Source organism: Hylobates moloch, unplaced genomic scaffold (genome assembly GCF_009828535.3).
Source record: "Hylobates moloch isolate HMO894 unplaced genomic scaffold, HMol_V3 SCAFFOLD_3, whole genome shotgun sequence".
NCBI classification, from domain to species: domain Eukaryota; kingdom Metazoa; phylum Chordata; class Mammalia; order Primates; family Hylobatidae; genus Hylobates; species Hylobates moloch.
In genome coordinates this window covers 13,657,402-13,684,886 of record NW_026652278.1, presented here as the reverse complement: position 1 = coordinate 13,684,886, position 27,485 = coordinate 13,657,402, and the positions used below count along the sequence as shown (strand labels likewise).

The 27,485-nt window shown below is 39.3% G+C and overlaps 1 protein-coding gene across 3 annotated transcripts in view; it reads left to right on the top strand.

The window, feature by feature from the left end:
• Nucleotides 1-27,485, top strand: part of INPP5F (inositol polyphosphate-5-phosphatase F) — a 104,056-nt gene that overhangs the window by 69,306 nt on the left and 7,265 nt on the right. The window contains exons 4-15 of one of the 3 annotated variants that reach the window (XM_032176351.2): nucleotides 890-1,018; nucleotides 1,242-1,409; nucleotides 1,530-1,586; nucleotides 3,915-4,113; nucleotides 4,655-4,834; nucleotides 5,754-5,821; nucleotides 11,310-11,434; nucleotides 12,522-12,599; nucleotides 13,499-13,619; nucleotides 15,062-15,190; nucleotides 17,224-17,341; nucleotides 18,917-19,115. In XM_032176351.2, the coding sequence (XP_032032242.1) occupies nucleotides 890-1,018; nucleotides 1,242-1,409; nucleotides 1,530-1,586; nucleotides 3,915-4,113; nucleotides 4,655-4,834; nucleotides 5,754-5,821; nucleotides 11,310-11,434; nucleotides 12,522-12,599; nucleotides 13,499-13,619; nucleotides 15,062-15,190; nucleotides 17,224-17,341; nucleotides 18,917-19,115 (1,571 nt within the window). Of the gene's footprint in view, nucleotides 1-889; nucleotides 1,019-1,241; nucleotides 1,410-1,529; nucleotides 1,587-3,914; nucleotides 4,114-4,654; nucleotides 4,835-5,753; nucleotides 5,822-11,309; nucleotides 11,435-12,521; nucleotides 12,600-13,498; nucleotides 13,620-15,061; nucleotides 15,191-17,223; nucleotides 17,342-18,916; nucleotides 19,116-26,344; nucleotides 26,614-27,485 lie in introns of those variants that run through there. The other 2 variants (XM_032176352.2, XM_032176354.3) reach the window with 2 other exon arrangements.

Genomic DNA, 27,485 nt, shown 5'->3' with positions numbered 1-27,485 from the left:
TGATAATAAGCATTTAGTAACTATTAGTTCTTATTAAGAGTCTCCTACTTAGTGTAGCAATGAAACTAGTTTGTTGAAAAAATGGAATTGGTCTGCATATTGTTAACAGAATTTGTGTGTCCATTTCAGAATATTTGCTTTGTTTGCTGAGCTACATGAAATTATATGTAAATCCCTCAACTTTAATCAGGTAGCCTTCTTTAGAACCTTCTATGTCTTCTCTTCTCTTAACACAGCCATATTCACCCTCCCACGCCCTTCCTTATCCTTGTCAGCTGTGCGGCACTTCTCCTGCAGCCCCTAATTACTGCTTCTTCAAGTTTAACTAATCTCCGGACCCAAAGCGTATGTTATTAAGCTGATTTCATTAGTGCATGTGAGTGTAGGAGGAGAGGGAGTGGTTGAAATGTCCAGCTTTTAGGGCTCCCACTAGAGCAGGCTCTTAAGCCATCTTCTGAACCAAAACACTCAATTAGCATCAGTATTTAGCACGGATACCTGCAAAGTCATAACCCTGAAGCATAGCAAATGTGCATTTTGCAATTTTTAAATTCTTAGATACTAATTTCCAAAGCATTAATAACCTCAGCCAGAACATTTCACTCTTCAATTATGTTAGAAGAGAACCGATTATGAGCCTAACCTGAATTTTCCACCACTAAATCCTAAGTATATCCTGCCCTGTATTCTTTGTGTTTTATCCTCTGCTGTAGCTTTCTCATCATGGGACTCATAGCTGTGTTTGCCATCAATTGTCTGCTTGATAATTTTTCTAACTCTTGAGGTTTACTGTTAATCAGAATGCCTGAGCAGTAGCATTCACTTTTGCACTCGAACATTTAACAAGCAGATATTAGTAATAACAAATCATCTTTCTCTTCCTATTTAGCTCTGTAAGAAGCATCATTTTGGTATTAACAAACCAGAGAAGATCATACCATCTCCTGATGACTCAAAGTTTCTCCTGAAGACCTTTACGCATATTAAATCCAATGTGTCTGCTCCTAATAAAAAGAAAGTAAGAGTTTAATTGATATGGGCTTTGAATTCATCTTTGATTAGTTTTAAATGCAGAGATAATTCTCCATTCAGAAAATTTATTTTCAAACCATTTGTTGTATTGAAGCACCATCTCCTTATGCCCTTGGGATTATTTTCACTTCTGTCTTAGGAATTTATGTGTTATCCCCAGACTACTTTACATTTAATTTCTGTAGTAATAGTAGATTAATTTCTTACAGGTTAAGGAAAGTAAAGAGAAGGAGAAGTTGGAGAGGAGATTACTTGAAGAGTTGCTGAAGATGTTCATGGACTCAGAATCATTTTATTATAGCTTGACCTATGACCTGACCAATTCGGTGCAGAGGCAGAGCACTGGAGAGAGGGACAGTCGGCCCCTCTGGCAGAAGGTACCACTCACAGCTCGTAGAGCAGGGTTTACCCTTGGGAAGAAGTGATGGCCTGTTTTGGCTTTTATAGGAAAACTGAAATAATGTGTTTCTGAACTATTGTTTCTGCACCTTTTCTAGGTTGATGACCGATTTTTTTGGAATAAATACATGATACAAGATCTTACTGAGATTGGTGTGAGTAGTTGTTTCTAAAATTTCCTAACCCTACTGAAATTGGTCTGTTTGTTTCTAAAACGTCTGGTTATAATTGTTACTCAAATGTTTTTTAATTATATTAAGATACATTTTTAAAGATCACTATGTTTTCCCCTATGGAATGGGAATCATTTAGCCAGGAAAACCAAGGCATTATTTTAAGGCAGTTTACAATTCCACTGCCTCGTCACAGGCCTGTCTTTTTAGCACATTCTCATAGGATAATGGTAAGTTAAGGCTGTGGAACTCATGTTCGTAGAGTTCCTGCAAAAGAGGTATTTTCTTTCTACCCATTGGGAATGTTGACGCCCAGTTTTCCTGCAATGGTGTACCAGTTTTTTTTTTTTTTTTACCTTCGCCGGACCTCTGTTTTCTATCTGGGAATTGGAATAGCCAAATCTCTGAGGCTATTGCTGTACTACCAGTATTTGATTGAGGGAAGATACAAAATATGATGAGATGATTGCATGAAGTTCCTCTGGTTTGATGATTACTTTTTTCCTTCTCTTGGTCATGTATGTTGGAAAATTGACTGTCTAAAGACAATTCATTCAATCAATAAATATTTATGGAAGGCCTGTTATGTGCCACTTGTCTTTTGGACACTAAACAAAGCAGGCAAATAGGTGAATAAAGTCGTATATTATCTTTTAACTTTTCAGAAATTTCAGACCTTTTCCTTTTGGTTTCTCCCCCTTAGTGGTGGTTAGTATCAATGATTTTCACATAATCTAGTGGTGTCTTCGCTAGATATCCATCAATTGCCTCTGTGGAGAATGAGGCCTGAGATTGTTCTTACCTCCGTTTGCAATGCTGATCAAACTGTGACCACCAAAACCCAGTGGTAGAGGAGAAAAGCAGGGGTATCTGTAATGAGCATTTGTCCTGTGTGCTGACAATATCGAGCTCTAACATGTTTTGCTGAGTTTTTGTCAGAATGCTTTTACATTACCATTTAAAACTGATGACTTGAAGTTGTCATATTCAAAGGTGACATTTGGCAGCATAAATTTCTCTATGCCTGTCAAGAGTTTTGCATTTATTGCTAGAACAGAAACACAAATAATGGGAATGGTGATAAGAATGCAGGTAGATCCTTTACCTCACTATTTTCAACTTTAGCCACCTTCCTAAGATCCTATCTGCAGGCTCCATAAAACAAAACAAAACAAAACTGAGATAGGACCTGGAGTGTTTGGTGATGGAAGAAGAGGTGGATTTGAAGTAGATGCTGAGATTAAGGCTGGGTACACTTACGGAGATAAGAGAGAAAGTAGGACAAAGAAGAACTCTCTGGAGCATTTTTATCCTTTACTGTCTCTGCAGGCAGTAAGTTGAGAAATCTGTCTTCTTAGTCTAAAAGAGACAGAAGAAGAAATCTTTATTTTATTTATTTGTTTTTTTGAGACAGAGTCTCTCTCTGTCGCCCAGGCTGGAGTGCAGTGGCATGATCTCAGCTCACCTCCCAGGTTCAAGTGATTCTCCCGTCTCAGCCTCCCAGGTAGCTGGGATTATGGCTTGTGCCACCATGCCCAGCTAATTTTTTGTATTTTTAGTAGAGACGGGGTTTCACCATGTTGGCCAGGCTGGTCTCAGACTCCTGGCCTCAAGTGAATCGCCCGCCTCAGCCTCCTAAAGTGCTGGGATTACAGGCTTTGATCCACTGCAACTGACTAGAAGAAGAAATCTTTAATCAATACTCTCCTAATTATGTTGGATGACATTTTAAAATAAGACATTTATGAAATGGGGTTTTTTTGTTTGTTTGTTTCATTTATTACTTAGATTCAAGCTTCAGGAATTGAGATTTTTTTTTTCTAAGCCAGAAAATAAAGTCGACCTATGTGTTTCATAATAAAGTGATCAGAGTCGGTTGTATTTTATTAAAGCCTTAATACAATTGGGAGTTGAGAGTCATAATCATAAACATTTGTTAAATACTTCCCATATGGCAGGCACTGTGCTAAACACTACGTGTATTATCCATTTAATTTTCACAATTTCGTGAAGTAGTTGTTACTATTTCACAGAGAAGGACAGCGACCGCGAGGGTGACCCCCCTCAGTGAGTTAATAAATGGTGAGCTTGGATTTGTATCCAGGCAGCCTGGCTCTTAGGCTTTGTTCACCATAAAGAAAAGGAAAGACCTCCACTGTCCCTTGCTTACGTGGTGTTCTTCAATAAGCAGAAAATATGGTTGAATAATGGAAGGTTTCTGCTTCTAAGAAACTGAGAAATATGTGCTGACTACTGTTTGGGTTTAAGCTGTACAGAATAGAAACAATATGATGTTCATTTTGTTTTCAGACTCCAGATGTGGACTTTTGGATTATCCCCATGATCCAAGGTTTTGTGCAGATTGAAGAACTTGTGGTTAATTATACCGAATCATCTGATGATGAGAAAAGCAGCCCAGAGACCCCCCCTCAGGAGTCCACCTGTGTAGATGATATTCACCCACGATTTCTAGTGGCTCTCATTTCACGCCGAAGTAGGCACAGAGCAGGTGAGTGGAGGGCTGTAATAGCATGCAAATCAAATCCAGGCGAGAATGGAAAAGCTGCAGATGTGTTGAAATGCTAATGACAATAATGGATTTGGAAACACAGTTGGCTTCAAAGTGCGTGGGGACTCTAAATACCGTGATATAACTGGGGACAAATTTTTGAAGAGGGGTGAATAAGAGAGTTAGCAAAATGAGAAGGAAAAGGAGGTACATATATAGAAGAGAGAAAGTCACTTGAGATGTGCTTCAGAATACTGGCACTCCACTGACAGCATGTATCACCGTGATAAATCCTTCCTGTGTGCTAGTGCCTTTGGGAAAACCTTTCTCTTTCAGTTCAGAGGAACTGAGCTTCAACTTCTTAAAAACAATGAAGCATACAGTTATGATTTTGGGTAAGTTGATACTGTTCTGCTTGGCAGTTGCACACTGATTCCCCAAGGCTATCCTGGAAGACATACATTTGATTAGGAAGCATAATCTAGTCAGACTAAATACATTTTTAAAAATGTTGCTGTTTTCTGTTTTAATTTTCTTTCAGGAATGCGCTATAAACGAAGAGGAGTGGATAAAAATGGAAATGTTGCCAATTATGTGGAGACTGAGCAGTTGATTCATGTTCATAATCATACCCTGTCATTTGTTCAAACACGAGGCTCTGTGCCTGTCTTTTGGAGCCAGGTTGGGTATCGATATAACCCAAGACCGCGGCTGGACAGAAGTAAGCAGGTCAATTATTTGGTTTGCAAATGATGATTTCAGAGAGAATAGTTTTTAAGAAATTAGTTACCTGTTAAGTTTGGATTTGCTTTGCCAGATACTTCATTCAAAGCAATAACTTGTATTTGAAAAATGTAATAGTAATGTAATAATCACAATAACTTGTATTTGAAAAATGTAATAGTAATGTAATAATCATAGGAGTAAAAATAGTTGACTAAGTCATTTATTTAGCAATAAAAAATTTCTCTAACAGTAGAGCAAAACAGCTTACTTCAGAGATTTTAAATTGCTATTGCTTTGAAGAGTACTTTATTGAATGTTTAACTTTGGAAAGGAGCGAATCTAGCCAATATTTGTAGAAGCAGGAAATAGCTTAAGATGGAATCTACCAAAAATCAATAAGATGCCTTTACTCAAATATTTTTCTGTGAAAGTTTTTTTTTTTAAATCTTGAGTATTTTGTTTCTTCCAGTGTTTTAACTTTAGTCTCAGAATAGCTAAGTCATTTAAATCTAATTAGATTACTGAATGAGCTTGATTTTAAAAAAATTGTTAAAGTATATTTCTCTCTCAGTTGGTATTCTTTATGAGAATTCAGTAAAGCTTTGGTTTTTAAAATGTTTTAGAGGGGTTTTTATTCTCTTATAAACTACGTGAAAGCTTTTCTGAGAAGTAGGCTGGACATATAAATAATCTCAATGTCATAGTTTGCACTTTCAGATATATTTTAGTGTAGTGTAACTGGAAAAAAAATCAGATCTTTGACTTAGCATTTCATTTTTAAATGATGGTTTTAGACAATCTTAGTTCATTTGGGCTGTCAATAAATTATTTAAATGTAAGAATAAAGATGGAGTAGACACTAATATGTCTTAAACATGGGAAGGAAAAAAAGATTTTGTATCACTTCTTTGTAGGTGAAAAGGAAACTGTTGCCTATTTCTGTGCCCATTTCGAAGAACAACTGAACATTTACAAAAAACAGGTGGGCTTTGATCTACAGTAGTAAAATATTCCTTCATCTTTAGAAATAACTATCTTTTTGTTTTAAAGCATTTGTCATGAAGTTTAACACATTTAAGCTAAGAGTTTTCTTAATATTCTTTAAGAATAATCATTGAGTCAGCTACTTTTTTTTTTTTTTAAAGAGACACTGTCTTGCTATATTGCCTAGGCTGGACTCAAACTGCTGGGCTCAAGCAGTCTTCTCTCCTCAGCCTCCCGAGTAGCTGGGACTATAGGCACGTGCCACTGTGCCCGGCAGGGTCAGCTACTTTAGACTGTGTTTGGATAGCATGAAGAGATTAGATTGCTATCAATTAATTATAACAATCTAAGAAGCATCTAGACCAAGGAATGAAAGTCATGTCTCAGTACCACCTACAGTTCAACCTCCTGGAGATAACTTGTTATGTATTTTTCAGTATCTTTTTTTCTCTGCTCACCTTCATATTCACTCACATATAAGAATGCAAGTGTATAAACCAAAATCAACTGAAAACTGGTAGGTGAGATACGAGTTCAATGATTTTGATACAAGATGAATATATAATAGTAATGCTGTTATCCATTAGCAGTGACCAGTATGGATGAGTAATGCCGTGGAATGTGTAATGAATAGGTAAATGCATTTTTTTTCAGCAACAAAAATGAAATAGGAAGAAACAGCCTAAAATAACATACAAAAAGATAGCATGTATATGGAGGAAAAAAAAGAAAAAAACTACTGAAGAACACAACAGAAAACCTGACTTAAGTGGAGAGAAAATACCATGTTCCTGGAAGGGAAGTCTCAAAATTAAATAGATTTCAGTTCTTCCTAAATTAATATATAAATTTTGGGCAATCACAAAGTCTCAGCAGGGAAATAGCAAACCCTCAGATTGAAAAAATTATGAGGTTTGATGATAAGAGTTAAAAGGGGCAAGTATTTAGGTTTTGAAATAACTCTCACACATTGGTTGAAGGAGCATAAGTTGGTACAGCCATTTTGAAGGTATTATCAATTAAATTAAACATACTGCTTAATCCAGTAATTTTAATTTTTGATATCTATCCTATATACCCTATACAAAAATCACTTGAGATGGATTATGAACCTAAATGTGAAAAGTTAAGCAATAAAACTTTTAGAAGAAAAAATAGAACATCTTTTTGACCTGGTGACTTAAATAGGACTTTAAAAAGCACTAACTATTGTCTTCCCATGTTTTCAATGTATTATTATGTATCACATATTTTATTAGTTGTTTAATGAGAGGTATAATGCCCATCTAGGAAATAGTTTTTATTTTTAAAAAACACTCTAATGAAAAAAATGACAAATTAGACTTTAAATTTGTTTTTATTAAAACTTTACTAAATTATAAATATTAAAATACTGTTGTAAATATTATTAAAATTTTATTAAAATTATACAGGACTTTAGAAAACACCATAGTGAAAAAAACTTGATACATTTGGCTTTATTAAAATAAAAACTTATATTTGTTAAGACACAAGAGAATGGAAAGGCAGTTCACAAAGTGGTAGAAGATATTTAAGATTTTTCAGTGTATGTATGACAAAGGTCTCATATCTAGAGTATATTTAAAAATGCCTGCTGGGCGTGGTTTCTCACGCCTGTAATCCCAGCACTTTGGGAGGCCAAGGTGGGCAGATCACGAGGTCAGGAGTTTGAGACCACCCTGGCCAGCATGGTGAAACCCTGTCTCTACTGAAAAAAAAAAAAAAAAAAAAAAAACCGGGCTTGGTGGCTTGTGCCTGTAATCCTTGCTTCTCGGGAGGCTGAGGCAGGAGAATTGCTTGAACCCAGGAGGCAGAGGTTGCAGTAAGCCAAGATTGTGTCACCACACTCCTGGACGACAGAGTGAGATTCCGTCTCAAAAAAAAACAACAAAAAAAACACCTAAAAATTTATTCAAAAGGACGTACAACCCAAAAGAGAGCTGGACAAAAGAGGATATCCAGAAGGTCAGTAGATGTATGCAAAAGGGCTCCACTTCATTAACTGTCAGGGAAATGCAAATTAAAGCCATTACTCAACACACCAGAATGGCAAACATAAAAAAGTTGGGAAGCTTAGGTAACATGGAGAAATCCTTTCTCTACTAAAAATACAAAAATTAGCTGGGCATGGTGGGATGCACCTGTAGTCCCAGCTACTCAAGAGGCTGAAGTGGGAGAATCACTTGAGCCCAGGAGGCGGAGGTTGCAGTGAGCCAAGATCATACCACTGTGCTCCAGCCTGGGTGACAGAGCAACACTCTGTCTCAAAAAAAAAAAGGTGGAGGGAATACCAAGTTTTGACGAGGACATGGAGCAACTAGAACTGTAATAGAAAAAATTTTTAAATCTATCTGAGCGAAACATATTCAGTCAAGGAGGCATGTACAAGAACACTCATTGCAGCACAGAAACAACCTAATTGTTCATCAGGAGGACAATAGGTGGGAAAATCAGGCATGGCACATCTAAAGTATTGAATATAAATGATGGAAAAGAATGAGGTAGATCCACGTGTACTAACATGGGAAGATCTTAAAATCACCTTGTGGAGTAAGAAGAGAAAACTTTAACAGCATATGGTATGTTAGCCATTTAAAAAATCCCACAAAACAAAATTAGGTCATTTACATACAGTTGGTTCTCTTCCATTCTGTCCACACACATATGACATGCATATTTGTACAGAAATGCATTTATGTGGGCTGAATGGGGATACACCCAACTGATAACAGGAGTTACCTCCAGGGAGGGCCATAGGATTGGGTTGTGGTCAGGAAGGATTTGACCTTATTTTACATTTGAATTTCTTTCAGTGTGAATAAATTCATGTATTGGCAATATGTGTAATTATAAGCAGATATAAAGAATAGAGCCTGTCTCTACAAAAAAATTTAAAAATTAGCCAGGCCTGGTGGCACATGGCTGTAGTCCCAGCTACACAAAAGGCTGAAGTGGGAGAATCACTTGAGCCCAGCAGGTGAAGGCTGCAGTGAGCCATGATTGTGCCACTGCACTCCAGCCTGGGTGATGGAGTGAGACTCTGTCTCCAAAATAAGTAAATAAATAAAAAATAAAAATACAATAACGAATAAACCACATTTTAAATTTAACACGCAATTATAAAACAAAACAATACTAAGATGTGCAAGCAGAGGAAATAACTGCTTCCCACACTCATCCCTGCTCCCTGTTGACATTCACATCAATTTTCTAGGTGTGTGTATTGAGCAGATACTTCCTGATTTTGAACAGTGTCCCAACAGTGTTCATTTATCCACCTTTTCCTGGGTAATTACTTTCCAGGGCGTTGGGCCCACGGTCGGTCTGACTCAGCCATGGTGGCCCCATTGCTGTCACCAGTGATTGGTTCAGGCACGGTCCTGTGTATGTTCGATTTAGCCCATGAGATAACGTGATGTGGGGGAAGTCTCCTGGGAGGCTTCTGGGAACAGGTTTTCTGCTCTAATAAGAGATACAGGAACCAATAGTTCCCCTGTGGTTGCTGTGTCTGGGTTTGATGTGGAACTGCTACAGCTCTCTCAAGACTGTGAAGGAACCAGCCTCAGGATCAGCCGATATGCTGGCAGAATAAAAAAGATGGGAAGAATGGCAGAGTAAAGGGATGGAAAGAATCTGTGTCCTTAATGGTATTGGGAATCACTATTAAGTCATGTTGGAACCGTCCTACCTCCACACTTGTTCTGAGGTATGAGTCAGTTGACTCAAATTTGTCATCCGCAGCAAAAAAACCCACCTTGACACATGCATATACACAATAAAAAACGCGAGTCAAACAAAACTATACCATATACACTATTGTGCAGCTGTTTCGTTTAAGATCTCATGGCTGCTGTTTAACCATTTCTCTATTGGTGGACCTTTAGGATATACTAGTTATTTTGCTATTGTAAAAACTCTCCAGAAAATATCTTTCTTTTTTAAAAACTCCATGGACTAGGAACAGAAAGCATTGTACATATTTTGGGATACTTGTATGTTTTATAGAATAAATTTATGGAAATGAAATTGTTAGATCAGACAGTATGTATATTTAAATTTGATACCACTCTGTTGCTTCTGAAAAGATCACACCAGGTTTTTTAAAAAATTTGTTTTAAAGCAACAGTAGGAGCTAGTGCCCATTTCCTCACATATTGACCAGTGTGGTCTGTGTTTAGTATTCACGTTTGCCTAGGTATAGGTGAAAACTCATTTTCTGTTTTAAATTGCATTTCTTTGAGTATTAAAGTTGTCATCTCCTCATTGAGTGCAGGTTCAGAAATTGTAGTCTCATGTTTATTAGCTATTTGTATATTTTTTCATGTGGATTTTCTCTGTATCCTTTATCCTTTTTTTCCGTATTGGATTTAGGACTCTATGCATTATTGGTTTTTATGTTGCAGGTATATTCTCCTAGGTAGCACTTTGCTTTCTTGCCTTTGCTTATACTGTCATTTGGTACACAGGCTTAAAACTTTTTAAAGTTATGCTTAGAAGGTCATGCTCCAACCTACATTTATAGAAGCATTATTCTAAGTTTTCTTCTAGCTCTATTATCACTAGAAAAACTATTTAGATTCTTAATGCATCTAAAATTTATTTGTGTATAATTAATGAGATGTAGGGAGCTAATGTAAGTTTCTCCTTACCCCACACATAAACATCCCAGTATCATTTATAGACTAGTCCATATTTGCCCCACAGTGGTATCATGAGCATAGCTTAGATTCTTCAGTGTTTACATAGGTCTGCCTCTGGGCCACCATTCCTGTTCTGTTGAGTCACTTATCTATTTCTGCACTAGTGTGACAGTTTTAATTGCTACAGATTTAGAGTATGTTTTGCTCTCCAATGGGGCGAGTCCCTTTTTTATTATTAGTTTCCAAATTTTTTCCACATATTTACTCTTCCAGATGAACTTTTGAGTTGTTAAGTTCATTAACAGATCCTCATTGAATTTTGATTGGGATGGTTGAGTGTATAGATTAATTGGGGGAGACTTGAAATCTTTACAATATTGAATCTTGCTGCCTAGTAACATGGTATGTGTTTCTGTTTATTCAGGTTTTCTATCATATGCTTTATGTACTTCAGCAGCATTTTATCATGTTCAGTATTTAGGCTTTCTATATTTCTTTTTAAATCTAGATATCTAAAATATTTGCTGTTACAAAGGACCTTATTTTCATTATTTCATTCTAATTGGTTATTGCAAATAATAGAAAAGCTGTTAATGTCATTGATGTCAATTCTCATAAACTCAAATATATATAACAAATGAAAATTTTATAGGAAAAATATTGATGTTTGAGTGGATTAATTTCTAAGTATGGCTATAAAGTATTTCTAACACATAATTCCAAATTATTAAAAACCACATTGTGATTCTAACATCTAATTAAATTTTAAACCACATTGTGATTCTAACATCTAACTAAATTTTTTCTGTTTCTTTGCTCTTATAGGTTATTATTAACTTGGTAGACCAGGCAGGAAGAGAGAAGATTATTGGCGATGCTTACCTGAAGCAAGTGTTGCTTTTCAACAACTCACACCTAACTTACGTTTCGTTTGACTTCCATGAGCACTGGTAAGGTGGCTTTCTGAGAATAGTGTTGATCAATTGCAGTGTTTTTGGTAGATGCTGCCACAGGGACCTTAGTTTCTCTTCTTTGCTGGGAATAAAAATTTCTTTTCCTCATTGTTGGAAGGAAAAAGGGTATCATTCATTTACTTTGTTTTAATTTTCATGTGGGCATTATTTTGGCTAAAATTTTGAGTTCTTTCCAAAATATTTACAGTCATTCTGTTCCAAAAGATCTTGGAGATGTAGAGTTCCCTTTTTGCTTTGATCACACCAGCTAAAGAACTGATGGCATTGCTTTTCTGCTTGGGTCTGAGCCTAGCAGAAGTAATAGAATTTCCTTAAAGGTATCTTGCTGGCTCCTCTTCATGTCTGGTGGTGATACTTCTTTCTCGATGGGTAAACTTCACTGGAGGAAAACAACAACAATCAGGGCATCTTTTTTTTTAAAGACAGGTCTCACTCTGTCGCCCAGGCTGAAGTGGAGTGCAGTGGCGTGATCTGGGCTCACTGCAACCTCCACTTCCTGGGTTCAAGGGATTCTCCTGCCTCAGCCTCCCGAGTAGCTGGGACTACAGGCACACTCCACCATGCCCGGCTAACTTTTGTATTTTTTGATAGAGATGGGGTTTCACCATGTTGGCCAGGCTGGTCTCAAACTCCTGACCTCAAGTCATCTGCCCACCTTGGCCTCCCAAAGTGCTGGGATTACAGGCATGAGCCAATGTGCCCGGCCCAGTGAATCATTTTGATGGTGCCTTTAACGTGTGTATTCTGACAGCAAGGTTCTTTTGCCGTAATCCTGGCTCTAACTTAGGTTAATTTACCTAAGTATTGGAAATTTGGTGGGGAAAGAAGCTTCTCATGTCTGTAGTATGTTTTAATGTGTTTTTAAGTATGCTTTATTTCACAATGCAGATTAGCTATAAACATTTACCTAATTGCCTATATAATATATACTAGTATTAACCTCATATACATACAGCAACAATTTTTTTAATTTTTCGAAGCTACATTAAATAGCATATCTTAAGTTTTAAAAAAGTCTGTGATCAAATTAAAGATTTTTTCTTTCTTTTGGCATGGATTTTAGCCGAGGAATGAAGTTTGAGAATGTTCAGACACTAACAGATGCCATTTATGACATTATTCTTGATATGAAGTGGTGTTGGTAAGTATTTTACAAGAACTCCTTTTTACAAACTCTGGGATCTGTAAAATAGTACCACTGAGCATTAAACTGATAGCAGCATGCAGAGACAGCATTTTTTTTTTGTTCGTTTTGCTTCCCAGTTCCTGTTCTTTTCAAGAGAATGTTGTTGACCCTTAGGCAGGTGGTGGTAGCTTTGAACAGGAAGAAGTTGTGAAATGGTCAGGCCAAATGAAGTGAAACGCTCTGACTGTTCTTTAAGGACATGAATTTATTCTTTCTTATGCCCCATGGTCCACATTTTCTCCTTTCTCTTCTTTCTCACTGTTCCTAACACAGGAAGGAAGGCTTAGAGGTACTTTGTCTCAGTTTTCAGGCATTTCAAAATTATCAGAGACGGAAAATGATTCTGAGTACAGGAGGTTTAAATTGGCTTAAAGGACAGAAGAGAACATTTGATTAGATGTTAAGACTACACGGATGGCCAGAGAAATTAGATGAGCAAGCCATGCTGCGTGTCTCCTCACTGGGTGGTAAAATAACTTCGTCTGTTTTGGAGAGTTTAGATGCATTTCTACTTTAAAGGAACAACGGTGTTTTAAAGTGCCTTCTGTTTTTTTACATGTAGGAAAACATAACTTGGGATGATGTCAGCTCTGCCTAGTAGTTACAGGACTTGGGGCAAGTCTCTCTGCACCCCAGTTTTTTTTTTCCTTAAGATGAGGATAATATCTTCCTTGCTATGTTATTGTGTAAATTAACAATGATGTCTATAAATGACTCAATAATGCATAGCATATAAAGATACACCAAGCAAATTACAGCCAGTGCTGCTGTTTTATTGATATACTTTAAAGAATTGTCTTTTGAAAACCCTATTATTTTATATTGTAAAATAATTCTGTATTATTTTTAAAAAGGGTTGATGAAGCTGGGGTAATATGTAAGCAGGAAGGGATTTTTCGTGTTAATTGTATGGACTGCCTGGATCGCACCAACGTGGTCCAAGCTGCCATTGCGAGAGTGGTCATGGAACAGCAGGTAATTTGGATTCTGTTGGATTGCAAATATTCATTTCGAAATGCTTTTTTTTCCATGAGTAAGCAAATAGCTAAATATTTTTCAAATGTCAGATGTTCTATAGAACATTTACAACATACAAACACCCTTGTTGCATTAAAACCTGGAAAGCACAACCTGCGCTGAAAATCAGTTAAATAAAGTGAGATTTTCTTAATCATTCATTTCAAAAATGTGACGGCCAACATTTTAAAGTCCATTGGGTGGCATTGTGTGGTCATTTACCTTTTCCCTCTCACCTCCAAGCCCACCCTTCTGTGTTTGGGCTGGGAGTCTTGATACTGCATTTTTTTTTTTTTTTTTTTTGAGATGCAGTCTTGCTCTGTTGCCCAGGCTGTTGGGGAGGGAGCTGCTGACAGGAGGAACACAGGTGAAGGAGCCTGTGTCTTTTTCTTCCTCCTGTCTCATGTGCTTCCTTGAGTGCCTCCTATTGGCAGATCCAGCAGGTCAAGCAGAAATGTGGTGTGTAGGCTGGGCGCAGTGGCTCATGCCTATAATCCGAGCACTTTGGGAGGCTGAGGTGGGTCGATCACCTGAGGTCAGGAATTTGAGACCAGCCTGGCCAAAATGGCGAAACCCCCTGTCTACTAAAACCCTGTCCCTACTAGCTGGGTGTGGTGGCAGTCATCTGTAATCCCCGCTACTCGGGAGGCTGAGGCATGAAAATCACTTGAACCTAGGAGGCGGAGGTTGTAGTGGGCCCAGATCGTGCCACTGCACTCTAGCTTGGGAGATAGAGTAAGACTCTTCAAAATAAAAATAAAAATAATAAAATACATCAAATAACCTTGTGACTGTACTTTGAGGACATGAATCTGTTTATCTTATGTACAGTGTTTAAGCAGCCAGGTTTGAGTTTACGCCCTGGCTCTACCACATACAAGGTTTTGACTCCATACAAAGAACTTAACCTTTCCAAACCTCAGTCTCATAATTCGTAAAATGTAGGTGATAACAGTATTGATTACATAGTGTTGTTAGGACTAGTGAATGTGAAAAAACTGTTTAAAAAAGCTCTTAGAACCTTAGCCTTGGCACAGAGTTAACACTTACTAGGCATTTAACTATTGTGCCACTATTAGTATTGTTTCTGTGTGCTTTTTTGATATTCAGTTTCACTTCATAGGCAAATTTAAAACAAAGACAAAATATAATAGTATGATCCTGCACATTAAAAATTGTACCAAAACAGTATAAATATTTCATTGTATTTATTCAACTTGTAGCAATTTATAAAGCCATCTTTCAAGCACTACTTTATTAAAAATGAGTCTGAAAAGACCATTTCTTTTATTTAAAGGTCCTTAATTGTATATGAATATGTTTCCTTTTTCTGCAGTACACATTTTTTGCTATGGTTTCCTGGCCCATATACAGTTAATCCACCAATGTGTTCATTTTAGCTGAAAAAATTAGGTGTGATGCCCCCGGAACAGCCATTACCTGTGAAATGTAATCGCATCTACCAGATAATGTGGGCCAATAATGGTGACTCCATTAGCAGACAGTATGCTGGGACAGCTGCTCTGAAGGTAAATACTTGCAGGAAGCATCTGTGGGTCATTATGTAGGACACAGATTAGACTATAGTTTAAAACCACAGAAATGTATGTGGGCTCCAGATTGGGGATGTGTGTAGTTGATTCTTTTCTGAAATGGTTGGCTAAGGCAGGGCCAGGTAATGTGACTCAAGCAGGCCACACATTACATCAGAGGGAGAGGGGGCTGTGTGGACCTGAGGAGGAGTGTGTGCTCTCTTTGGAGGGGCCTATGTTGCCAGACCCTCCAGTTTTTCAAGGGATTCTGGAAATCCAGAATTTTATATGAAATGGTTGGTTTTCAAAACTGACAAAACAGAGCATGTCTGTTGGCAGGTTTTGGCCACCAGTGTCATACTTCGTCTTTGAGTTTGAATCCCAACCCTGCCTCTTAACTAGCTGTGACCTTGGGCAAGTCACTTAACCACTCTCATTTGTCACACAGGAATTATACTAGACCTATTTCAAAAGACTGTTACGGGATCATATGAGTCAATGCGTATAAGGGCTTAGAATATTCTCTGACACATGTAAATGTGGAAGAAATGTCTTAGTTATTGTTAAAAGTAAAGTCCTTTGAAGATCCTATAGAGCTAGTCCTCACAGAATATTAAGTTAAATATAAAATATATTCTCTAGTAAATAAATTACTCAGTCTGAGGGCGTTGTCCTCTGTGGCAGTAGGAAGTGTTAGAATTTGTTTAAATTAGGTTTATGTTAATCATTCTTCAAGGTTCTAGTTCATCTCAAGGTACTTCTTACACAGATTGTACCATCAAGGACTTAATAGGCATCAGTCCTTCTTTTGTGTTGAGTGATAAATATCAAAAGCTTTTTATTAATTACAGAAAGTAAACTTTGGAAGTCCTGGTAAAGACCAGGTACAGTGGCTCACCCCTGTAATCCCAGCACTTTAGGAGGCTGAGGCAGGTGGATCACCTGAGGTCAGGAGTTCAAGACCAGCCTGGCCAACAAGGTGAAACCCTGTCTCTACAAAAATATAAAAATTAGCTGGGTATGGTGGTGTGCACCTGTAATCCCAGCTACTCAGATGGTTGAGGTGTGAGAATCACTTGAACCCAGGAGGCGAAGGTTGCAGTGAGCTGAGATTGTGCCATTGCACTCCAGCCTGGGCAACAGAGCAAGACTCTGTCTCAAAAAAAAAAAAAAAAAAAGCCTGGTACAAGTTAGTGATTAAAGAGAAATACTTCTCTTTTTTTCCCCTTGATTTTAAACTTCTTTGGGATGAGTATTCATACCTTTTTTCTGTAACAGAGACTTATTGCTCTACTAATATTGCCTGTGACTGGCCTGATTGGCAGCATGTTCTTCCTAAATCGTCGGTTTTTGGACTGAGATTTCTGAGATTGCCTTGGAGATAAATAGAGGGGTTGGGATGGGGAAAAAGAGACTACACCTTCCTTGCCTTAAGTTTAAGTCACCACTTCTCTAGGGGCTTGCTCTGACATCTTTGTTGTGAAAAGCGCAAGGGAAACAAAACAGTTTAAGTTGCCACTGGGTTGTTCTACAGGTGCTGGTGATGTGCAGCAAGGTGAGGAAACCCCTGCTTTTCCTCCCTGTGTAGAGCTACTCATCTACACACCCAGGCTAAAAGCCCATTGTGATAAACTCTAGGGAACTATCCACATTTTCCCACATCAGAAACTTGGTTTTTGAATATTACACCAGTTTGAGATGTAAATAATTTTTATTGTTTTGGTGTTTATCATATAATTTGTTTTGACCTGTAAATTCTAGAAATTCTACAAATTGCCAAGAATGGCTTTACCCTAAAGCACCATCTAACTGTGAAGACTTGATGCCACAAATGGCATTTGACAAGCTTAGATCAGGGTAGAATACTAGTAGATATTTTAATTTAACTGTACTATTTGAAAATTATAAAAGTCAGACCTTGGAAATTATAAAAGCCTGTCGAATTCCAGACTTGACCTGAAAGCCCACAATTTATTTTGGGGGCATTCTTGTGTTTAAATAAGATGTCAAAATGAGTTTTTGTTTGACAGGGTGACTTTACAAGGACAGGAGAAAGGAAGTTAGCAGGAGTTATGAAAGATGGAGTGAACTCAGCAAACAGATATTACCTCAACCGATTTAAGGATGCTTATAGGCAAGCTGTTATAGGTAAGAAGCAGAAAAGCTTTTCTTTCCTCAAAATTTATGTCTTCTGTGGCTAATATTTTACGGAAACCAGCTTCATTAACATAATTCATGTTCTGTAATATACTTGTGTTTCTGTATTGAGCATCTTACCAATATATCAAATTCAAATTTTTACAAGATTAGAATTTGACAAATATTTTTGGCTGCAGCAACAAAAGAAACCATGTATTTTCCATGCATATTTGTCAGTTTATTACTCAGGTAATAGAAAGCAGGGTTTGAAGCTTCTGGAGTGTGGAATAAGGTGCCCTAAAGCCTCAAGAATTAAAAACTTCATATTCTGTTTGTTTTCTCATTACTCAAGGCTGAGCAATGTAACCAGATTATTTTTCTTGTATGCTATTTGTTCTATGTTCTTGCTGTGGACAAATATACCAGCCTTTTCCATAAGCATGGTTTAACAGAATATTAGGGTACCAGATTTAGAGATTACCCTAACCAACTCATCATTTTTTTTGGAAGAGGAAATGGAAGGATAGATTGCCTGGTAGAATTTATGCATTGACATTTTTAAAATTTAATATTCATGAAGATGTTACTGTATAGGATTAAAATAAATGCAGAGTGTTCTGGATTAGAACCAAATGTAACATAGCTGACCTGTGGTCCCTGAGAGTCTTTTTGAAATCTTATTTCTTCACCTGATTATTTAGTGCACACATCAGTCTAGTAGGGCCTAGATATGGGCCACTTAGGAATTTGAAAAGTCTGATGTAAAGAAGTTTGATTCATTTGCCAGACATGGAGGGTACATGCTGTGACTGCAGAATTGGATTTTAGCAGTTGATATTCAAGGAAAAAAAAAGGTATCTTGCTTCCATTGGTTGACCTAGCTACTCAGTTATATCATTGAGGACCCCAGTTCTGTCCTCCTCTCAGTTCAGCCATCCATAGCATCAGCTGCATCCAGATCCTAAAGCTGGTTGAGAGATCTTCAAAGTTGCGAGATAGAAGCCAGTAGCAATCTGTGCTTGTCACTTTCCTGTGTAGGGCCAGTGGTTGGCAGATCTTCTTTCGCTGAAGCCTCCTTGAGTGTCATTGTCCCATGAGCCAATGAGATAGGGAGGAATAACTCCATAGGAAATGGGATTATAATGATTTATTAAGGCTGCACCGCATGCCCCAACAGGAGGAAGTTAGCTTGTCTGTTCAGATCTTTGCTCATTTTACAATTGGCTTATCTTTTTATTATTGATTTATAGGGGTTCTTTATTCTAGATACAAGTCCCTTACCAGATAGATGAATTGTAAATATTTTCTCCTGTTCTAGGGGTTATCTTTTCACTTTCGTGATGGTGCCCTTTGAAACACAGTTTTTAATTTTTATGATGTTCAATTTGTCTTTTTTTTTCTGTTGTTGCTTATGATTTTAGTGTCGTATCTTAAAAATCATGTCTAATCCAAGGTTACAAAGATTTATAAATGCTCGTGTTTTCTTCCAAGAGCTTTACAGTTTTAGGTCTTATACTCTCTTTTGTTTTTTAAAAATATATTAGTAAACTAAAATGCTGATGGATATTAACAATTCCACCCTAGATTTGATGCAAGGCATTCCAGTGACAGAAGATCTTTATTCCATATTTACCAAGGAGAAAGAACATGAAGCTTTGCATAAGGAAAATCAGAGAAGCCACCAGGAACTAATTAGCCAGCTCTTACAAAGTTACATGAAGTTACTACTGCCTGATGATGAGAAGTTCCATGGGGGCTGGGCCCTCATTGACTGTGACCCTAGGTGAGTTGGAGTGGTGTCCAGGTGACCAGCTTGCTTAACTGATGTTGGGAAGTTGTCATGATTAACACTGGCTGTTGTCCCTAAAGCTGTGGGCATGGATGCATGGTGCATGGCTATTTCCTGTATGAGCTGGTAGTGAGGTAAGCTGACTGAGGCACTTGCCTTGGGTGCAAAATTAAGGGGGTTCTAAAAACTTGATAATGAAGAAAAATATTTTAGTGCAGTATTTGATTAAAAAAAATTCAAATTGCCAAACTACAGCATGCAGCTGGCTGTGGGTTCCCCACTCCCTGCCCTAGAATCTAGGTTTATTGTATTAATGCACATAAGTGAGTGCAACAAGAGGTACAGTGAGGCTGGGTATTTTTATTGGTTATAAAGTGGTCCTGGCCTTTTATAAAATAAATAGGCCAACTAATATTCTTTTTTTTTTCTTTTTAACAAAAACCAGTTTCAAGTGGTTCTTCAAAATATCAGTGAATAGCGGGATCTAAATTTATCCACTAGATTGAATGCTTGCCTTTAGGCTGAAATCTAAAATCATGATCTTTAATATTATAAATCAGAAGCATTTTGGGAAATTGTAGCCCAAGCTTTAAGAATAAAGCACTCTAGTTCGATTTTATCTCATACATTTTGTGTGTTTTTAGTAAGAGGGGCATAAAATGTGCTTGAAAGTACAATTAAAGATAGTATTTATATATTAAAAGGAATAAAAAACGTTGACTGTGGATTCATAGGGAAACATCCCATGACATTAATCCCATGGATTTTTTTCACTTTGATAGTAAATACTGTTATGTATGGATATAATATGTGGACTTCAAAAATAAGAGATGAAGTTTGCTTCACACACATCCTAGCAGAAGGTTTTTGTGTTTGTTTAAGCCATTTGGTAAAGCTATTTTGATTCATGTCCTTCACTTGTTTTAGTGGCAGCAATCCAACTTAATGTAGCACCAAAAAAAAAAAAAAAGAGTACTTTTAATTCCCATTCAGAAATAACTGCTAGCAGCACACCTGCATTTTCCTTGAGTTTTAACTGCACTTAGATTTTTAAGAGGGTATCAGTATCATGATTGTCAATATCATCTTTCTTCAGTCAAGTATTTTTGTGTCTACTTTGGGATAATCAAAATTGGGAAAAACCAAAAGGTTTATTTCTAGTGCTGGCTACGATTTTGTAGGCTGACATTGCACTTGATGATTTGATTTCCAATTCTGTAATTTTTATGGAAAATTGGTACCCTGGGGTGAAGAGTATTAAAAAATGTAAAGTGTATATAGCTTTGCTGTTTAAAGTTTGCAACAAAGTTTGGGTAAGGATGCTTTAAGAGTCATTAAAAGCCTCTTGCAAAGATTCATAAAAACATACTTACTTCTGGCAATTGTATTTGAATCAAAATAATGAATAATGGTGTGGAGGCTTGCACCTATAACCCCAGCACTTTGGGAGGCCAAGGCAAGAGGATCATTTGAGTCCAGGAGTTTGAGACCTCATCTCTACAAAAAAATTTTAAAATTAGCCTGGTATTGTGGTGCACACCTGTAGTCCCAGCTACTTGGGAGGCTGAGGTGGGAGGAACTCTTGAGCCCAGGCATTTGAGGCTGCAGTGAGGCATGACTGCAGCACTGAACTCCAGTCTGGGTGACAGAGTGAGACCCTGTCTCAAAAAAACGAAAACAAAAACTATGGTGAAACAAGAATAGTCCTCTAGGATTAGGTCTTTAAATCACTGGCTGGGCACAGTAGCTCACACCTGTAATCCCAGTGCTTGGGGACGCTGAGGTTGGAGGGTCACTTGAGGCCAGCAGTTCAAGACCAGCCTGGACAATGTGGTGAGACCCTGTCTCTTAAAAAAAGTCACCATTGGGTGATTAGAGTCTCAAATCTTTTAAGTTCTCAGCTACCAAATATCTGCCTCAGAAATGACACTGTGCTTCAGTTTTCTTTTCTTCATTAACATGATGAAATGCTTCTCTTTTTTCCTGATTTTTGACTCCCACCTCTGTCCAGTGCCCAGTAAATGCATTTCCTATTTTTCTTTAATCCAGCACTATACAGGGAGCCAGTGAGTATCTTCTGTTCACCTTCCTTAATTAAAGTTCCTAGGGCCGGGTGTGGTGGCTCACGGCTGTAATCCCAGCATTTTGGGAGGCTGAGGCGGGCAGATCACGAGGTCAGGAGTTTGAGACCAGCCTGACCAACATGGAGAAACCTCGTCTCTACTAAAAATAAAATTAGCTGGGCATGGTGGCACGTGCCTGTAGTCTCAGCTGCTTGGGAGGCCTAGGCAGGTGAATTGCTTGAACCTGGCAGGCAGAGGTTGCAGTGAGCCGAGATTACACCATTGCACTCCAACCTGGGCGACAGAGTGAGGCTCTGTCTCAAAATAAATAAATAATAATAAAAATAAAGTTCCCGATGAAGAATAACTTACCATCAGTCACACGTAACTTATCATCAGTCACATGTAACTTACCATCAGTCACACGTGTTAGACAGCAAGGGCCAGTCCTTCCTGTTGCTCATTGCTGCCTTTGGGCTGTACAGCTGAGGAATTCTTCCCCAAAAAGCAGCTGCCCACTCTTCCTTCACGACAAGTGAAGCTGAAACACACGCATTCAGTGCGTTATCAGGTTTTCAGCACATGGGGCTACCCCTAAAGATGATCCAGATAGTCTCACGTGGCATGATGGACAATGAACCTTTAAGTTCATTTTGTTTAATCCTTATTGCTGCTTTGTCTTTAGATGCTAACCTGGTCCAGGCCTTGCAGCTGCCCCACTGTGGGTCTCAGGCTGAGTTTTCTGCTGAGTTTGCCTTTTAGTTGTATGTTTGTTTCTTGTTTCTACTTCTTTTTTTTTTTTGGACAGAGTCTCGCTCTGTCGCCCAGGCTGGAGTGCAGTGGCACGATCTTGGCTCACTGCAAGTTCTGCCTCCTGGGTTCATGCCATTCTTCTGCCTTAGCCTCCCAAGTAGAGTAGCTGGGACTACAGGCGCCTGACACCACGCCCGGCTAATTTTTTGTATTTTTAGTAGAAACGGGGTTTCACCGTGTTAGCCAGGATGGTCTCGATCTCCTGACCTTGTGATCTGCCCGCTTCGGCCTCCCAAAGTGCTGGGATTACAGGTGTGAACCACCGTGCCCAGCCCTCTACTTCTTTATTGTTTTGGGATAGCTTCCACTGGGGGCCTCCAAGTCTCCCAATTACTTTCCAATTTGTTGTCGGATTCCCTGACTCTCTTGCTCAGATGTTGCTACACAGTGTTTTTTCCTCTGATTCTTTCTTAGGTGGTCAGTTGCCAAGAATGATTGTGAGAGTATTCTTTACCTGTGTTATGTGCCAGAGCCTCTGCTGCCATCCTTATCTTCTTCCTTGCGGTCATTGGTATCCAAAATAGACCCGTCAGTCATTGGCCCAGTGATTCCCTTTGATCTTCATCCTTTGGGACACTGAAAGATTCTGAAGATTTTCCCATCAGTGTAGGAATCGTTAGCTGAGGTGCTGTCTTTCCTGATGTATTGTTGGTTGTGAAAATGTTGTCTCCTCTGATGTGTAAACCAGTGTCTGATGCAGAGTGATTCTGTCTGTTGGCTCTTCAGTCCAGAGAAGCTGACTTGGGTCTAAGGCAGAGATGGGCAGGGGAGCTCCATCACTAACCAGGACAGCAGGAGTGTCTGAGGGAATGACGTGTTGATTGTCAGGAGGAGGAGGTAGAACACAGGACACAAGGTTCACAGACTTGTGGAATTTGTGTGTGGTCTGCTCTTTGGAGAAAGGCATGGCTGCTAAATTTTGAGACTCTCCACTCTGTTCCGGAAAGATCTCCTCTAAAGCTCACCATGCCAGACTGATTGCATCTCACAATGTTTGAGGTGTTGGCTGCTTGCTAGATTTTCCTTGCTGTTGGTGGTCCCCGTGGTTAATGTTTTGCTAGAAACTTTTTCCTTTGAAGGTTGGGGACAGGATGAGTTGGATGTAGGAGCCAGCGGCTTCTCAGGTCGTTTTCCTTGTTGGTTTGTGTAGCAGGATGAGGGCTGCCTACCAGGAGTCTTGGTATTTTTTTAATGGAAGGCACTTAATCTCCCTGTGGCTGGCTCCACTGTGAGCCCCTTTTGGAGAGCCAGGTGGTTTAGGGGTTTAGGCTGGGGCATAGGAGGAGCTGCAGGAGGTGGAGCAGGGGCTGGCTCTCAGAATGGTTTTCAAGTGTTTATTTTCTTCTAGAGGTGATGCTTTTTCAGATAGAGAACTGTTACCTTCTTCCTACATTTTCCTCTCCCGTGGATTATGGATTACTCTCGGTGGACAGCAGGTGTCATGTGCTGTTTGAGTTTTCAGAGTAACTTGCGTTTCCATCTTGATTAGAGAATTCTTTAGCAACTCCTCTTCGTATAGGCACGTCTTTGTCTTGTGGGTGTGATTCCTTCTAATAATACTGCTGAGATTTCTTTGAATTCGCTACCAATATTTTTCTTCCACTTACTGCAAGGCTTAAAGATTTTCCCAGTGGTGTTCTGTTTCCCTTTCTCTTGATGAGAGATTTGGAAACCTGCTCTTGGGCCGAGTTTGCTATAGAACCTCTGTACAGTCCATCAGCTCAGCTGGAGATGATGACCCAGAACAGAGGCTCCTGGTGGAGGACAAGAGGTGGCCCTGGAAGTGGCAGTGGGGGTGCGGGTCTCTGGAGAGCCAGGCAGCGGAAGGCTCGGCTTTCAGACTTGGGGACTTGCTCTCACTGCCTGCCTGCCTCAACCATCCACTCCTGGAATATGTGTGTGTGTTTAAACAGTTTTATTGAGACATATAATTCATATACCATATAATTCACCTATTTAAAGTATATAATTCAGTGGTTTGTAGTATAGTCTGAGTTGTGCAGCCATCACCATGGTCAATTTTAGGACATTTTCATCACCACAAAGAGAAGCCCCTTACTTTTTAGCTGTCACTTCCCTACCCTCCACACTCCCATCCCTAAGCAACCACTAATCTACTTCGTCTCTCCATTTGCGTATTCTAGACATTTCATTCAAGTGGAATAATATGTGGCCTTTTGTGACTGGCTGCTTTCAGTTAGCATAATGTTTTCCAGGTTAATCCTTGTTGTGGCATGTGTCAGAACTTCATTCCTTTTTGTAGCTGAATAGTATTTCATTATAGACCACATTGTGTTCATTCCTTCTTCTGTTGATGGGCATTTGGGTTATTTCCACATTTTAACTATTGTAAATAGTGCTGCTATGAACATTTGTGTACAGGTTTTCGTTTGAACACCTGTCTCTATTTAATAGTTCTTTTGGGTGGAAATGGCCAGATTATCTGATAATCCTGTTTAACTTTTGAGCAACTGCCAAACTATTTTCTACAGTGGCCACGCCATTTTACATTTCCACCGGCAATGTATTTCAGTACATTCCAGTTTGGAGGGTTCCAATATCTCCAATCTTTGCCAACACTTATTTTCCTTTTTTTCTAACTGCAATCATCCTACTTAGTGTGAAGTGGTATCTCATTGTGGTTTTGATTTGCATTTCCCTAATGACAAACGATGTTAAGGATTTTTTTTTTGTGCTTGTTGGCTATTTCTATGTCTTACTTGGAAAAACGTATTCAAACGCTTTGTCCATTTTTTAATTGGGTTGTTGATTTGTAAATAAAGGTTTGTTGGGAACAGGGTTGGGATTAGGGTCAGGTGAGTGAGGTACGATTATGCAACTACAGGGATGTATTCTATCTTAAATGTTTGATGCTTTGTCCATCATATTTATCATATTTTTGCATTAATTTTGATTTTAAAAAATATCGCACCAATTGTCTTGTCGACAAAATTAATGACACCCTTTAAAATCTGTACCAGAGACCAGTACCTCACTCACCTCACTGCAGTCCCAGCTACGTTTAAATATCTGGTGGAAAAACAGGCAAGCAGTTTGGAAATGCGCGGTCCCAGCAGGGAAGTAGGCCTGGCTGCGGGGTCCCGGCCTAGGGCATTGGGCGCCGGATACAGAGAACTAGAAACCGGGAACTGTCCAGCACGTCAGTGCCTGTTCCGGCCCTTTTCCCGTGAAAGGCTGAGCTCAGCTCTGTCCGGGCTACCCTAGACAGACTCCAGCGTGGCCAGGGCCGACCTCTCTGCCTTTCTTGTCCTTTCCCGCCCGTTATCGCAGGAAACCCCCGACTCTATCGACAGCGGGAACGAGGCTCTGAGACTGGAGAGGAAACCACGGACCTGCAGGGCCCGCCTCGCCTCTCCGCAAAGCCAAGTGGTGTTCCCAACTTGCTTCGACTTGCTTCCGTGCGCTGAGGCCCACTGCCCGGTCCAGCCGTGGTAATGGAGTGGCCAGGCACACGGCAGCCACTGTCCCTTAGGCATGCGATGCCTAGGGGCCAGACGCTCGGCGCGGTACCCTCGCCTGGCCCGCCAGCGCCCCCCTCCAGCCGCAGGCACTGTCCCTGACGAAGGCGAAGGTACCAGTGAACTCTCGCGGGAGTGGCCACCCTGGCGCCCCTCCCCCGCCGGGCCGGGGTCTGTGCCCTCCTTGGTAGGCATAGGATGCGCAGGATGGAGCGCGCATGCGCACTGGCCGCCAGCTGAGGCCGGAAGTGGGCGTCCGGAAGCTAGACGTGTCCCCTGGGCGTGACTTGGCACTGCCGCGTCGCAGTTGCCGCATTCGCCGCATTCGCTGCAGGCGCGAGGTTGGGTGCAGGCAGCTGTTTGAGCCTCGAGGCATCGACGGACGGACGGACAGACGGACGGACTGACTGACGATGCCGCGCTCTCACAGGCCTCCGCCTACCGCGCAGCGGGCTGCCACTGCCGCAGCAGCCGAACCCAAGTCTGAGGGCGTTGTGGCTATGACTTTCAAGATTTTTCTCCTTTTTGCAGGGCTTATGGTTAAAGTTCCTGTGGGGTTATATTTTTCCTGCAAATTACTTCTTTTCCAAAGTCTGATGTTGATGTCCCCTGAAGACAGCGGCTTTTATGCGACCGTTGTCGCAGTGGTCGGGCTTCATGTGGTGCTGGCAATTTTCGTCTTCATAGTGTGGAAGGAGGGCTTGCCCCAGTGGCGGGAAAACAAAAACGAATAGAGCAGCTTCTTCAGAGCTGCAGACGTGGGGGGTGGGGATATACCTAAAGGGTTTTTTGTCTTGTTTCTTGTTCGTATTGAACGTGCTTTTTTTTTTTTTTTTTTTTTTAAAGGGGGAGGGGGGGGGGGGGGGGGAATTAAATATTTACTGCAGCTAAGACTACAGTAAAATTGGGGGTGGGGGGAGGGTTGAAGTTTTCCGACTGCCTGTTACGTGCCAAGTGCTTTTTGTTAAGGACATAATGTTTTTGACGGGATCATGTTTGGCTGATGTAAATATTAATGCCAAAATAGGAGCTAGGATGAAAGTAACACTGTAATTAGTAGTAGAATTTATTTCATATTAAAATGTGTCGTGACGTAATTTTTATGACTTGGCTCAAGCAACAATTTTCAGAGTGCATGTAAGTATCATTGCGTAAAACTTAACATTTTACAGTGTTATTTGGTGGTATTCTCTATGAAACTGCCTGGATCGGTCTCCTTTTCCCATTGGTTAATTGGTTAATGCATATATTATTGTACGTGCAAATTGAGGTGAATTTGTTTTAGATTAAGACTGTTAGGCTCAAGCTACAACGAGGTGTCTCTGATGTAAAAAACTGCGGTTTAAGATTATGGTAAATCCTTCCCTGCAGTACCTGTTAAAATAAACAATGACCTCATTCTTACGCAGATTTAATACATGGTTTTTTTCCACTATTATTTTCTGCTTGTTATTAGTAGCATTTTGATAAGGTCTAGGGAATAGGTATGAAATCCCAAGGGAGAAATGTCGGCTTTCTTACAGTGGAATTTGGAGACCAGTATAAGAATGCAGAAACATCTCTATCTTTTGCTGGAAAGGCTATTATTGTTAGATTAATATTAGACTAAAAGTTTCATCTTAATTCAGATTCTGCCTGTGTTGTTAATTATTTGTAGATTTTATACTTTAAGAATTTTCTTACTGGTAATTTTACAAGGATGTACATTTTACTGTAGTTTTGGTTTCATTATTCATCAACACTACCTGGATTCTAATTCTTATTTTCATCATTGATTTTAGAATGGGTATAAATATGGCAAAATAGAATAAGGAAGTGTTTGTTTATTGAAAGCCAAATAATCTATAATGACAAAAATGCAAAAGTAGCTCGGACTTGTTCCATTTTTGCACATAAATACTGTATTCATGTAAAAGTCTTTCAAAAGATGCATTCCACATGAATGTAAAGATATCCTGAATGTACCGTGTGTTATTTTGAAGATTAGATAATGTGAGATAGTTTAGATG